At 46.6% G+C, this 15,000-nt stretch overlaps 1 protein-coding gene across 1 annotated transcript in view; it reads left to right on the top strand.

Moving 5' to 3' along the window:
• LOC143294558 (nucleolar protein 4-like) overlaps positions 1 to 15,000 on the top strand; it is a 417,577-nt gene that overhangs the window by 254,256 nt on the left and 148,321 nt on the right. The window contains exons 4-5 of the mRNA XM_076605932.1: positions 11,735 to 11,878; positions 11,978 to 12,100. Coding sequence (XP_076462047.1) covers positions 11,735 to 11,878; positions 11,978 to 12,100 — 267 coding nt within the window. The remainder of the gene's footprint in view (positions 1 to 11,734; positions 11,879 to 11,977; positions 12,101 to 15,000) is intronic.

Raw genomic sequence — 15,000 nt, 5'->3', positions numbered from 1 at the left:
AGTCTATTCATACTCCGTATTTCAGATGCATACAACAGAACAGGCTGTACCTTTACATCAAATACTTTTCGAAAAATACTGCATATGACATTTCTTTATACTTTTGAAAAGCCTTCACTAGGCTCATGGTTGCCCTTTTTGCCTTTCACGAGATGTTCGGTTCCCCAGTGAGATAAGGCTGGACGCTGGAGAAACATGGAAGGAAAGAGAGAGGGAGATGGGAGTGGGAAGGGGGGGGGGGCAGAAACTGAACTATGTGAAAATGATTATAATGTGACGATGGCTTGGTAAAAGAGAGTAGGTGTTCACAACCGCACTGGAAAAGGCAGCAAATCTGTTTGCTTTCAATGTTGTGGATGGCTTTAATTCGAAAAAAAAAAAAAAGGGTGGGATGGGGGGGAATTTAACACGTATGCTTTCCCTTTCCTTGCATTGATGTGAGACCACTCAATGCGCCCCAAGTTTTGATCACGTTTCGGAGAAGATAATGGATGAAGTTATCACCTGAAAATGTTCCATGCTTTTTATGTTTTTCGTTTGATTGTTGTTGTTGTTTTGGGTTTTGTTTTGTTTTTCTTGTTGGTGGTAATGAAATGTGTGTTTGTGTGTGTGTGTGTGTGTCATACACACACTCTCTGTCTGTGTGTGTGTGTGTGTGTGTGCGCGCGCGCGTGTGTGTGTGTGTGTGTGTGTGTGTGTGTGTGTGTGACAGACAGACAGACAGACAGACAGGCAGACAGACAGAAAGACAGACAGAGAAAATGGGAGGGAGAGATAGACAGACAGAGACAGAGACACAGAGAGAGAGAGAGCTGTGAAACAGTATTAAAAAGAAACCCAACAGAAACCAGAAATTGAAAGCTCTCTGCGGAGTGTTGGCACTAGGGGTTGAAGGCAGAGGAACCAGGCAGAGGACTGGGAGGAGTTGGGGGGGGGGGGGGGGATTGGGGGTGGGAGAAGGGGTTTGGGGAGGGGGGGGGTCTGATTGAGAGAGTCAGCTTAAAGCGACACGAGAGAAATGCCATGCACTGAATCACCACTGACGATTAGGGGGGCAGAACCAAAACAAACAAACAAACAAAGCAAAGAGACAAACAGCAAAGAAACAGTGACAGTTTAGAACATAAGAATAAGTGCAGTGATGGTCTAGAAAGCGAGAGAATCTGAGCGCGCTGGTTCGAATCACGGCTCAGCCGCCGATATTTTCTCCCCTCCACTAGACCTTGAGTGATGGTCTGGACGCTAGTCATTCGGATGAGACGATAAACCAAGGTCCCGTGTGCAGCATGCGCTTAGCGCACGTAAAAGAACCCACGGCAACAAAAGGGTTGTTCCTGGCAAACTTCTGTAGTAAAATCCACTTCGATAGGCAAAACAAATAAAACTGCACGCAGGAAACAAATACAAAAAATGGGTGGCGCTGTAGTATAGCGATGCGCTTTCCTTGGGGAGAGCAGCCCGAATTTCACATAGAGAAATCTGTTGTGATAAAAAAGAAAGAAATGCAAATATATATATATATATATATAAGCATAGCACTGGGCTTCGTCGAAGAGTGTGGGGTGTGCAGCTAATGGGTGAACATCGTATCTATTTGTTGTTGTTGTTGTTTTGTTATGTTTTGTTTTTGGTGGTGGTGGTGGTGGATTCTTTTTGTGTTTTTGTTTTCAAGAGAAAAAAAAAAGTTTAATTATTTGTAATTTGATCAAAGAAAGGGACACAGAGAGAGAGAGAGAGAGAGGTGATAGATGTTCACAAGTGTCCGAATCAAGTGCCTTCACGTGAGTGAGGCCAGCTTTCTCACGGACTGGGGGGGGAATCGGGGGGACGTATGGAAATGCCTCTCACGATTGTTTCGCCGCCTGAAACGTTTTCTATCAGCCGTTGTTGTTGTTGAAAACGTTGACCTTTCGCGTTATTGCTGTTCCCTGAGTAATAAAGTATACTATACGACAGAAGAACACACACACACACACACACACACACACACTCACACACACCACAATTCTGCAGGAAAACTGTCTTCCCCACCCCCACCTCTCTCTCTCTCTCTCTCTCTGTTTCTCCTGTCTGTTTGGATGTGCCAAGGAGTAGGGCACGAGAGCGGCTTTGTATCGGAATTTAAAGACAGACTAATAGCATGCTACAAGCAAAACTGACACGGAGAAATAGAGAGCAATGGTAGGTATAAATGGTTTTATTCATTCAAATCAATATTTCAAACAGAGAAGTATATTAAGATTATAACAAATAAATGGCATAAAATCTGCTTTGCGAAGCTCTGATTGAGAGCACTTGGACTAAATGCCAACAGAAGATGGTTCGATTCAGACGTAGCAACATCTCCTTGCCGTATGTGTGGCGAAAGCCCAGAGGATGATAATCATTTCATATTTAACTGCAAAAGATACGATGAATTACGAAAAAAAAAACTGCACTATTTTCAATACAGCTCCAGCGCAGAGAAAAGATTTGTTCGGCATACTGATGACAGAAAATGAAGATGTGATACTTTCACTTGCAAAATATGCATCTGAGGCAATAAATATACGGAAAACGTCCCTCATCGGTCAAAATACTCATTAATCAATTAAAAATTAGTATGGGTTCATTGAAGAAAAAAGCATAGATAAAAAGGAAGGGCCACATTTGGATGGTCAATCTCGACATTGTAATTATTTGATGTGTTCGTATTGATATGATGGGTTTTGATGTTACATGCGTAAATATTTATTATATGATTTATATGCAGTTTAGTATGTGTTTGTATTGATTGTATTGTATTGAATTGTATTGTATTGTATTGTATTTCTCTTTTTATCACAACAGATTTCGGGCGGCTCTCCCCAGGGAGAGCGCGTCGCTACACTACAGCGCCACCCATTTTTTTGTATTTTTTCTTGCGTGCAATTTTATTTGATTTTCCTATCGAAGTGAATTTTTCTACAGAATTTTGCCAGGAGCAACCCTTTTGTTTCCGTGGGTTCTTTTACGTGCGCCAATTGCATGCTGCACACGAGACCTCGGTTTATCGTCTCATCCGAATGACTAGCGTTCAGACCACCACTCAAGGCCTCGTGGAGAGGGAGAAAATATCGGCAGCGCAGTCAGATTCTCTCGCTTCCTAGGCGGACGCATTACCTATAGGCCATCACTCCACATGATATGTGTATCGATGTTACATGCGTAAATATTTATTATATGATTTATCTGTACTTTTTTCTGTGTACTGTCTAAACCTTGGAGCCGATCGACTGGAAAAAAAAAGGCAAATTACCCCCTGCCACGTGTACTTTAAACTATTGACAAAGTGCCAAAGTGTCGCAAGTCTCTTATTAGTTTATGTTGTTTCAGTTCTGGTTTTTTTTTGTTTGTTTGTTGTTTTTTTTGTTGTTTTTTTGTTTTTTTGTTTGTTTGTTTGTTTTTTTTTTTTTTTTTGGTTTGTTGTTGTTGTTTTTTGTTTATTTGTTGTTGTGTTTTTCATCATTCTGTTCCGTTTCATCTATTTTGCACCATTTTGTTCTGATTTGTACCTACTATGTCACCAGAGCTTTTCAGCTAATGACATTAAATATTTCAGTGTTCAGTGTTCTTGTTCCTCTCTCTCTCTCTCTCTCTCTCTCTCTCTCTCTATTGATCGCTCATTAAGAAAGGCTGTATTATATTCAGTAGATAAGTGTCAGTGTCAGTTGTCAGTGTCTCTTTCTGTGTTTCCACATTATGGCAGTCAGTGTCAGAAAGAACGATGTATCCAAACATGTGAGCAAGACAAACGGAAGCATTCCGTGGTCGAAGAGCGTGAAGGCTGCTGTGTTTTGTGCATTCTCACCGCGATGGTGTTCGTAAAATTCAAAAACACACTCACGCACACACACACACACACACACACACGCACACGCACGCACGCACACGCGCGCGCGCACGCACAAAGAAATGATCTGTCTGGAAAGAAATACCTAGCTTACAAAACGTAAAGCAGTGGGTTCTGAGAGTTTGGAAATCAATTAATATAATTATGTGTTTCCAAAGTCAGGCTTTAGAAATTTATACACAACATTCCAAAGCGGACCTAACCGCCCCCCCCCTCCCCCACAAGAGAGAGAGAGAGTAAAACTGACGAACACAGCACAGACAGATCATTCTTTGCCAACAACAACAACAACAAAAATAACAACAAAAAATTGTTTTAACGATAACCTGAATCCAGCACTCACAAACGCTAACTTCCCCCACTGACTCACAATAGATGGGAGGCGAATTGACGAACGGCCTATTAGCTCTCGATCTCTAAAAGCTAATAGGTTTTATTGTCCACAAAGACCCTGATCACACACACACACACACACACACACACACAACAAAAGTCAAGCTTTCACAGCCCCAAACACAACAGTCCATAGCCATAACCCCATCCTCGCACAAGTCACGTGATCAGCCCCCCCCCCCCCCCCCCCCCCCAGCTCTCCCCCGCGCACCGTAGAATAACCCCCTCCCCCCCCCCCCACCCCCCTCTCCTTCCACAACAAACGGGACCGGGCGAAAACTTTGTTCACACATTACGGCTACCGCTTTTCACGCGACACGAGACGAGGCAGTGGGGGGGGAAGGGAGGGAATTAACAGCCTGTGCCGAATAAAGAAATCAATGCCCCATAGAACAACCGACAGAGAGAGCGAGCGACCCACCACCACTACACACGGCAAAACGCCAAGCTCCCGGGCCAAACTTTCCCTTCCCTCCCCCCCCCCCCTTCACATCCCCCCTCCTCCCCCCCCCCCCCTTCCAAACAAGTAAAGAGCGCCACTGAGGACTCGGGATGATGGAAGGGAGGGAAGTCAGTCTTGTCCCGACGGGAGCACGGCCACCGCAAGAGGGCAGCACAGAGCATCGGGCATCGCGCAGGGCATTGTGGGCCGGACATGGCGGACAGACCGTCCCGGCATACAATACAATACGCCCGTTGTCTTTCATTGTTGAGAGAGAGAGAGAGAGAGAGAGAGAGAGAGAGCGGAGCGCAGGGCGATTGACATCAGCCAGCTAAAGGCCCAAGAAGAAGAAGACGACTCCCGATTAGAAATCATCCGTCATCAAATCATGAAAACGATGCTGCTTGGGATCAGTGGGGGTGGGTGGTTTGGGTGAATGGGGGAAATAGGGCCCGGGGTGGGTGGAGGGGACGGGGGGAACGGGGAGGGCGGGGGGCGGTGGTGGGGGGGCAAGCGGGAGGAGAGGAAGACGTCTGCCGAGTCCCACAGCCAGCCAGGACAGGGAAGGAAGGAAGGAGAAGGAGAAGGCAAAAGATAGCCGGCATTTTGAAGAATGGCAGATCGCCTTGCCTGGGCGGCTGCAATTGAATCCGGGCCCCGAGAAATCGCTCCTGCTTTTCACCCCGCCCCCCCCCCCCCCCCCCCCCCCCCTCCCCCACCCTCCTTCCCCCTCCCACCAAACTTGCAATTTTGTGAGGAAAACCAGGCATTAAAGAACTCGTTGGCGATGCGCATCCTACCTCCACCCTCCCTAACTCCCTACACCGCCCCCCCACACACACACACACACACCAACCCTTCCCAGGACCTCCTTTTCCCACTTTCCTTGCTTCCCTCCCGGAAGGAAAAAAAAAAAAAAAGCCTGCATGCCGGGTGGTGCCTTCCCCACCCCACCCCCCACCCCCCACCCCCACCCCCCACTCTCGCGCATGCTTGTTTAGGAGATGCGTAGAGGAAAGGGGGCGGGTGGTGTTGGGGTGTGTGTTTGTGGGTGGGTGGGGGGGGGGGTAAATGTGGAGAGAGAGAGAGAGAGGGGTGCGGGAGGGATGGAGGAGGCGAGGGGGCGGGGGTGGGGGGCGGGACAGAAAGGCGCAGCAGCAGAAGCAGCAGCATTGTGCAGAAGGGGGCGGTTACGACAATATTCTTGTCGATCTTTTTTTTTTTTTCTTTTCTTTTTTTTTCTTTTCTTTCTTTTTCTTCTCTCCTTTTCCCTTGTCCATATTCTGGAAGCCTGCAATTCAGTCCGTCGCGGGTAAAAGAGCGCTCGCTTGCTTGTCTTGGAAATTAGTCAGTCAGCATCTGTGCCGGAGCAAGATGGAACAGATTGCTGGTGACGCCAGTCATATCCAGGGAACGATTGAGAGAGAGGGATAGAGAGACAGAGATAGAAAGAGGTTGGGTGAGGGGATGGAGCGGGGGGGAGGGGGGGGGAGTTAGAGTCACTGTCACACCGCTCTGGGCGCGATTATTAATTGAAACAGAAGCTGATTAGCCTGTGGGTTAGTGATAGCGAGCTCTTAAGCACATACACACGCGCGCGCGCGCGTGCGTGCGCGCGCGCGGAGCGAGTGTTTATTCGCGCACTCAGTCCTTCACGAGCACACGTACGTTCGCACACAAACAGCTCGCGCGCGCACATGCACATACACTTACACACACACACACACACACACACACACACACACACACACACACACGTTTTAGTGTCCGGCTGACAAAAAAAAAAAAAAAATCAGAAAGTTGCCTGACAAATGTTTAATGCATACATACTGAATTCGTTTTGTTTCCCTTGCTTTTAAAGAGATTGTATTTCATCCAGTGCCGTCCAGATTATCATTAACTATGATAAGGGGGAATGGTGGGTGGGGTGTGGGTGTGTGTGGGGGGAGCCCACGGATTTCCATACCCTGTCATACAGAACCCGGAAGATCATAATTATACAAATACGCTTGTGCGTGTGCTTCCAAAATATATTCGAAAAAATTGATAATGAACGAAAACAGAAATTCACGAAACAATAACCACCACAACAACGAAAAACAAAAAACAAAACCACATTTTGCACGATTCTGTGTTTGTTTAAGATCACGCACAGAGACAGATTGGTACACTGACAGATAAAGACAAAAAATATAGAGACAAGTAGACATACCTACATGCACATACACAGACAGACAGATAGGTGATAGATGGGCTGGTTGGTTGCTAGGTAGGTTAAGTAGGCAGATGGATGGGTGGGTGGGTGGATGGATTGGTAGCGTGTAGTGTAGCACTGTAGTCTGTTGGTACAGTAGTCACCGTTAGTGGGTGAATCAGGGAATGAATTGTGTTTGAAATTGCAACGGCTGTGCTTTATTGCAATCGCGCTGTATGAATAGTTCATAATCATCATCATCATCATCATCATCATCATTATTATTATTATTATCACTGTAATCATCTTCATTATTATTATTATTATTATTATCATTATTATTATCATTGTTATTACTATTTCCATGGGCTAAAGAGAGTTGAGAGAAGGAAGACAGAGGGAGGAAGGAGAGAGAGGATGGAAGGGAACAGAGAGACTGGTCGCCAAAGAAATATGAATAGATAAATAGATGAATAAATAGATAAATGATTTTTTTTTATATGATTAAAAAAATGCAGATCATCCTTTCGGTTTTGCACAAGTCTTCTTCTTTTGGCACTGGTGAGACTGGTTTTTGAAGATCGCCGATACTCTCTTCTCGTCCTCCTCCTCCTCCTCCTCTTCCTCGTCCATACCCTCTCCTCCTCCTCTTCCTCATCCGTACCTCCTTCTCCTTCTCCTCCTCTTCCTCGTCCGTACCCACCTCCTCCTCCTCCTCTTCCTCGTCCTCCTCCTCTTCCTCGTCCGTACGCCCTCCTCCTTCTCCTCCTCTTCCTCATCCGTACGCCCTCCTCCTTCTCCTCGTCTTCCTCGTCCTCCTCCTTCTCCTCCTCTTCCTCATCCCTACCCTATCCTCCTTCTCCTCCTCTTCCTCATCCGTACCCCCTCCTCCTTCTCCTCCTCTTCCTCATCCATATCCCCTCCTCCTTCTCCTCCTCTTCCTCATCCATATCCCCTCCTCCTTCTCCTCCTCTTCCTCATCCATATCCCCTCCTCCTTCTCCTCCTCTTCCTCATCCATATCCCCTCCTCTTTCTCCTCCTCTTCTTCGTCCTACTGCACACGCCCCCTCCCCCACCACCCTCCCTTTATTTTTCCATCCTCATCCTGATCTCTCTCCTCACACTCTTTCTTCTTACCATCTACCTCCATCTTCTCCTCCCTCTCCTACTTCACCATACCGTCCTCCTCTTTCCTCTTCCTCCTCCTCCAGCTCCTCCTTCCTCCTCCTCCACCACCTCCTCCTCCTATTTCGTGTCGGCATCATTATGACCTGACCTTGCTTGGGACCAATTTCAGTTCTCCAAGGCGATCTTCTTCTGCTGCTGCTCCTCCTCCTCCTCCTTACCCTTCTCCTCCTCTACCATCCAGTCTTCTCCTCTTCATCCTTCCTCATCACCAACTCCTCCTCCTCCTCCTTAGTACGACCAGCATCATCATCACTTGGTGATGCTTGGATTGGTTTTCAGATCGCTGAGACGATTTTCTTCTTCTGCTCCACCTCCTCCTTCCCTCCTCCTCTTTTTCCTCTTCCTCCTCCTCCTCTTTCTTCTCTTCCTCCTCCTCCTCTTTCTTCTCTTCCTCCTCCTCCTCTTTCTTCTCTTCCTCCTCCTCCTCTTTCTTCTCTTCCTCATCCTCCTCTTTCTCCTTCTCCTCCTCCTTTCATACGATCAGCATAATTATCGCTAAGTGCTGCTTGGACTGGTTGTCAAATCGCCGAGACGATGTGTTTTTTTTCTTGACCTCCTCCTTCTCTTTACCCCCTCTTCCTCCTCTTCCTCTTCTTCCTCCTCCACTTTCTCCTCGTTCTCCTCCTCTTCTTTCTTCTCATCTTCCTCCTCTTCTTTCTTCTTTTTCTTCCTCCTCCACTTTCTCCTCGTTCTCCCGCTCTTCTTTCTTCTCCTCCTATTTCTCCTTTTCCTCCTCTTCCTCCTCCTCTTCCTCTTTCACATCTTCCTCCTCTTCCTCCACTTTCTCCTCTGTCTCCTCCTCTTCTTTTCTTCCTCCTCCCCTTTGTCCTCCCACATATTAACGTCATCTACACCTTGCACTGGGAGGAATGGTTTGAGATGGCCGAGACGATGTCCCCCCTCCGCGTTACTCTCCTCTTCCTTCTCCTAGCCCCACCTCCTCCTCTTCCTCCTCTCCTTACCCACCTCGTCCTCCTTCTCCTCCTTCTCCTTCTCTTCCTCCACCTCCCCCATCCTCCCTCCCTCCCTTCTTCCTCCACCTCTTCCTTCTTCATATCGTCGCATAAATATAAGATGTTCGTGTGTGTGTGTGTGTGTGTGTGTGTGTATGTGTGTGTGTGTGTGTGTGTGTGTGTGTGTGTGTGTGTGTGTGTGTGTGTGTGTGTGTGTGTGTGTGTGTGGAGAGAGAGAGAGTGGGGGAGGGGGGAAGGCAGTGACAGAGACTGAAAGACACAGAGAGAGAGTGAGAGACAGACAGAGAGAGACAGACAAAGAGAGGGAGAGAGACATTTCCCTCGCTCAGAATCGGTTCTGAGAAGGAAAACTTTCTTCTTCTATGATTATGTATCCGGAGTTAATGGAACCTACACCAACGAATATCACCTGGCAATTAGTATTTGTAGTATTGTCTTGGCGATATAAGTATATGTTTCTTATTTCGATTTCTTCTTCTTCTGCTTCTTCTTCTTCTTCTGTTGTCTTCATGAGCTATTGTATTCTAATGTATATATTGTTTCACGTGAGTCGCTTAGATTCCATTATTTGTGGAGTTCGCGCCAAATACGTATAGTATTATTATTATTATTATTGTCATCATCATTTTTATTGTCATTATTATTGTTGTTAGCGGAACTGGAGGAAGGTGGCAGAATGGTTAAGACGCTCATCTGTCACAATTCAGAGTCAGTGAGGGTCTGGATTCGAACCCCGGTCTCAGTGGCTTCCCCCCCCCCACCCCCCCCCCACCCCCACACACACACGTTTGACTGGAAAATCACACTGTGGGTGGAAGTCATTCGGATGAGACGATAGACCCAAGGTCCCGTGCGTAGCTCCCACTTGGCGCACTGGAAAAAAAAGAACTCCATAGCAACGACAGTGTTGTCCACTTGACAAACTTCCGCAGGAGAAATCCACTCCGCCCTTGGCGCACAAATAAATAAAATTATGATTATATGCACGCACTCAAAGCCTGACTAAGAAGCTGGCCAAACATCAGCCTAGCAGATGTGGTGTAGCGTACATGTATGGATTCGTCCGAACGCAGTGACGCCTCCCTTTTTTGAGAAAAAAGGAACGTTTCAGTTACCCCCAGGGTGCACACGAAATAAAAGTCTCGCCTTGCCTTGCCTTGCTTTGCCTTGAAAATGAAACTGAAATTAAGGAACTATTGTTTTTGTGTGTGATTTTTTTTTTTTTTTTTTAATAGATCATTGAGACATACAGTTTCCTGAAATAAATTATTGCCTTGCCTTGCCTTGCCTTGCTTTGCCTTCCCTTGCCTTGAAAATGAAATTAGGAGCTGTTTGTGTTGTTGTTGGTTTTTTGAACAGAGAGACCTACAGTTTCCTGAAATAAACTTCTTGCCGTGTTGCCTTGAAATTGAAACTGAAATTTGGAACTATTTGTTGTTCTTCTTCTTTTTCTTGTTTGTTTGTAGTTGTGTTTTTTTTTGGGGGGGTTGTTGTTGTTGTTTTTTTGCTTTGTTTTTTGGGTTTAGTTTTTTGGGGTGTGGGGGTGGGGTCGGGGGTGTGTGTGTGTGGGGGGGGGGGGGGGTCAGATCACAGAGACCTGCAGTTTTCTGAAATATACTCCTTGCTTTGCCTTGAAACTGAAACTGAAATTAGGACCTTTTTTCTTTTCTTTTTTTTTTCTTCTTCAGATCGCCAAGACGTACAGCTTTTTGCTTTCCTTTGTCTTGCTTTGCCTTGCCTTGAAACTGAAATTAGGAACTGTTTGTTGTTGTTGTTTTCAGATCACGGAGACCTACAGCTTCCTGAAATAAACGTCTTGCCTTGCTTTGCCTTGAAACTGAAACTGAAATTAGGAACTACTTTCTTTGTGGCTTTTTCTTTCAGATCGCCGAGACCTACAGCTTGCTGAAATAAACTTCTTGCCTTGCTTTGTCTTGCTTTGCTTTGCTTTGCCTTGACTAACTGAAACTGAAATTAGGAACTTGTTTGTTTTTGTTTGTATTTTTCTTTCAAATCGCCGAGACCTACAGCTTCCGGAAATAGATTTCTTGCCTTGCCTTGCCTTGAAACTGAAAGTGAAATAAGGAACTTTTGTCGTTGTTGATGACGATGATGTTTTCAGAACGCTGAGACTTAAAGCTTCCTGAAATAAACTTCTTGCCTTGCCTTGCCTTGCCTTGTTTTGCCTTGCCTTGCCTTACCATGCCTCGCCCTGCCTTGCCTTGCCTTGCCTTGCCTTGGAACTGAAACTAGGAACTGTTTTGTTGTTGTTGTTTTCAGATCACGGAGACCTACAGCTTCCTGAAATAAACTTCTTGCCTTGCTTTGCTTTGCTTTGACTTGAAACTGAAACTGAAATTAGGAACTTGTTTGTTTTTGTTTGTATTTTTCTTTCAAATCGCTGAGACCTACAGCTTCCGGAAATAGATTTCTTGCCTTGCCTTGCCTTGCCTTGCCTTGAAACTGAAACTGAAATTAGGAACTTTTGTTGTTGTTGTTGTTTTCAGATCGCCGAGACCTACAGCTTCCTGAAATAACTTCTTGCCTTGCCTTGCCTTGCCTTGCCTTGCCTTGCCTTGCCTTGCATTGCCTTGCCTTGGCATGCCATGAAACTGAAACTCAAATTTAAAGGAACTGGTTTTATCGTTGTTGTTGTTCTTTTCTGCCCCAGATCGCCGAGACCTACAGCTTCCTGCCGAGGGAGGCGGTGACCCGCTTCCTCATGTCCTGCACGGACTGCCAGAAGCGGATGCACCTGTCCCTGGAAGGCAACAACAACACCTCCTCGGCGGCCAACCAGAACGAGGCGCCCGTCGTCATGGCGGCGGCCGTCGGCGCGGTCGGCGCGGTGACGACTGCGACGGCGGCGACGGCGGCGGTGGCAGCGGCGGCGGTGGCTGCCTCGGCCGCGGAGGTCCCGCCGCCCCACGTGACAAGCGACCCGCCAATCATCGACTTCAGCGTGCCCATCACCCAGACCATTCTCAACCACATGCGCAACAAGGGCTACATGTCCGACTACTCGTGCCACGATGAGGTGGGTTGGTTTTGTTGGTTTTTTGTTGTTGTTGTTGTTGTTTGTTGTTGTTGTTGTTTGTTTTTTTTGTTGCTGTTTTTGTATTTTTATTTGGTGTGTGTGTGTGTGTGTGTGTGTGTGTGTGTGTGTGTGTGTGTGTGTGTGTGTGTGTGTGTGTGTGTGCGTGTGTGTGTTTGTTTCTTTACTTTTTTTTCTTTGATGTAAAGACTTGCTCTCTATCCGTGTATGTATATGTGTGTGTGTGTGTGTGTCTGTGTGTGTGTGTCTGTGTCTGTGTCTGTGTGTTGTTGTTTTTTTTAATTTGATCTGTTGACTCGCTCTCTATCCGTGTGTGTGTGGAGGGGGGGGAGGGTGTGTGTGTGTGTGTGTGTGTGTGTGTGTGTGTTTACTTTCTTTCTTTGATGTAAAGACTCGCTCTCTATCCGTGTGTGTGTGTGTGTGTGTGTGTGTGTGTGTGTTTACTTTCTTTCTTTGATGTAAAGACTCGCTCTCTATCCGTATGTGTGTGTGTGTCTGTGTCTGTTTGTCTGTGTCTGTGTGTGTGTAGTGTTTGTAGTGTGTGTGTGTGTGTGTATGTATTTGTGTAGGCACGCAAGTGATCAGTGGACAGTGGGAACACTGACTCCGAAAGAACAAGGACTGTGAGAACTGTATAGATGACCCGATGGAATACAGACGTTAGATAACACAGATCATGGACCTGAGGAAACAGACATTGTTGGAAACACAGACTCAAAGAAACAAAGACCTAATAAACGAACACCTTTTGGTACATTAATGCTACTGAGGAAAACACAAAGAACACAAGTGGGAACAGCATGAAGTGGAGTGATGGCCTAGATGTAAACGCGTCCGCGTAGGAAGCGAGAGAATCTGAGCGCGCTGGTTCGAACTCCACAGTCGCCAGTATTTTCTCCCCCTCCACTGGACCTTGAGTGGTGGTCTGGACGCTAGTCATTTGGGTGAGACGATAAACAAACCAAGGTCCCGTGTGCAGCATGCACTTAGCGCATGTACGAGAATCCACGACAACAAAAGGGTTGTCCATGGCAAAATTCTGTAGAAAAAATTCACTTTGATAGGAGAACAAATGAAACTGCAGATAGAAAAAAATACACTAAAAAAAAAATGGGTGGCGCTCTCAGTGTAGCGACGCGCTCTCCCCGGGAAGAGCGGCCCGAATTTTACACAGATAAGTCTGTTGTGACAAAAGAGTAATACAACAATACAATACAACCCGATGGAGCATTGAAGACCTGATTGAAAACGGACATGTGGACGACATAGACATGTAGGAACGAGGACGTGTAGTCAGTCATATTATACACACCTAAGGAACATAAACAAGAGAAAATACCGAGGCAACTGACCTGAAGGAAACACACACACACGCACGCACGCACACACACACACACACACACACACACACGAACGCACACACGAACGCACACACACACACACGAACGCACACACGCACGCACGCGCACACACACACACACACGCACATACACACACACGCACGCACGCACGCGCACACACACACACACACGCACACACACACACACACACACACACACACACCTTCATCCCACCCCACCCTATCATCAGAAGGCGGTGCTCACAGGAGCGGCAGAAGGCGAGGGAGGGGTTATCATTCCAGGTTTTTCTCCCCCCCCCCCCCCATCTCTGTCTCTCTGTCTCTCTCTGTCTCTCTCAATTCCTCAGGTTTCCTCTCTCTGTCTGTGTCTGTGTCTCTGTATCTCTGTCTCTGACTAATTCGCTCTCTGTCTCTGTCTGTCTCTGTCTCTCTCTCTCTCTCCTCTGTGTGTGTATGTGTGTTTGTGTCTGTCTGTCTCTCTGTCTTCCCCGCCCTTTGTCTCTGTCCCTGTCTCTCTCTCTCTCTCTCTCTCTCTCTCTCTCTCTCTCTCTCTCTCTCTCTCTCTCTCTCCCCTCTCTCTCTTTCTGTTTCGGTCTGTCTGTCACTGTCCCTCTCTGTCTCTCCCTCTCTCTGTGTCTCTATCTCCGGCCCCCCCCCCCCCCCCCCCCCCCCCCCCCCCCCCCCCCCGCCCCCCTCCCCTCCCTCTCTGACTCTGTCTGTCTCTCTTTCTCTCTCTGTCTCTCTTTTTTTCTTTTCTTTTTTATTTTTAAGCCGGACAGTGAGTTGAGAGAGAGAGAAGAAGAAGAAGGGAATCCGGATCACTCAGTAAAGCTTCTCATTTTCCACCAGGAAACAAAACAAGACCAGGTGTGGGGGGGGGATGGGGAGAGAAAAAAAAGAAAAAAAAAAGAAGAAACGAATCTGCCCGGCGTCACGATTCATGATGGGGGGATCACTTGCTGGGGCCATCATCACTTAAGGTGTCGGATTTCTCCTAAGGTTTATTATATACCTATCATATTTCACCGTCGGGTGGTCGCTGGCCCTCAAGCCTTTTCGTCGGCTGTATGTGTGTGTGTCTGTGTTTGTGTCTGTGTCTCCCTGCCATCTGTCTGTCTCTGACCGCACTCTGTTGATGAAGACTGCAAATCTGTAGCAAGAGAGACCGAGAGAGAGATAACGGTCTAAGGGAGAAAACTGCAAAAACGAATCCACTCAGGCCTCAAGAATGTATCGTTTATTTCCCCTTGCACATGACTTCTTCTGTTCTTCTTCTTCTTTCTTTTTTTCTTTCTTTTTTTTTATATTTTTTTTTTTTTTTTTTTCCAATGTTGGCCTCGGACATTCGTTGGTTCCGGCCCCACCATACACTTTTCCCTCCCCACACATGTTTTTTATTTTTATTTTTATTTTTTTTAAATTCATTTTCTTCATTCTATTCTGCCTTTGTTTATATGTTTTGTTTCTGTTCTTATTTCCTGTCTTTTGTTTGTTGGCTGCTTTGTGTGTTTCTTTGTTAAGA

Source organism: Babylonia areolata, chromosome 20 (assembly GCF_041734735.1).
Source record: "Babylonia areolata isolate BAREFJ2019XMU chromosome 20, ASM4173473v1, whole genome shotgun sequence".
Taxonomy (NCBI): Eukaryota; Metazoa; Mollusca; class Gastropoda; order Neogastropoda; family Buccinidae; genus Babylonia; species Babylonia areolata.
This window is presented reverse-complemented; position numbering and strand designations above follow the sequence as displayed.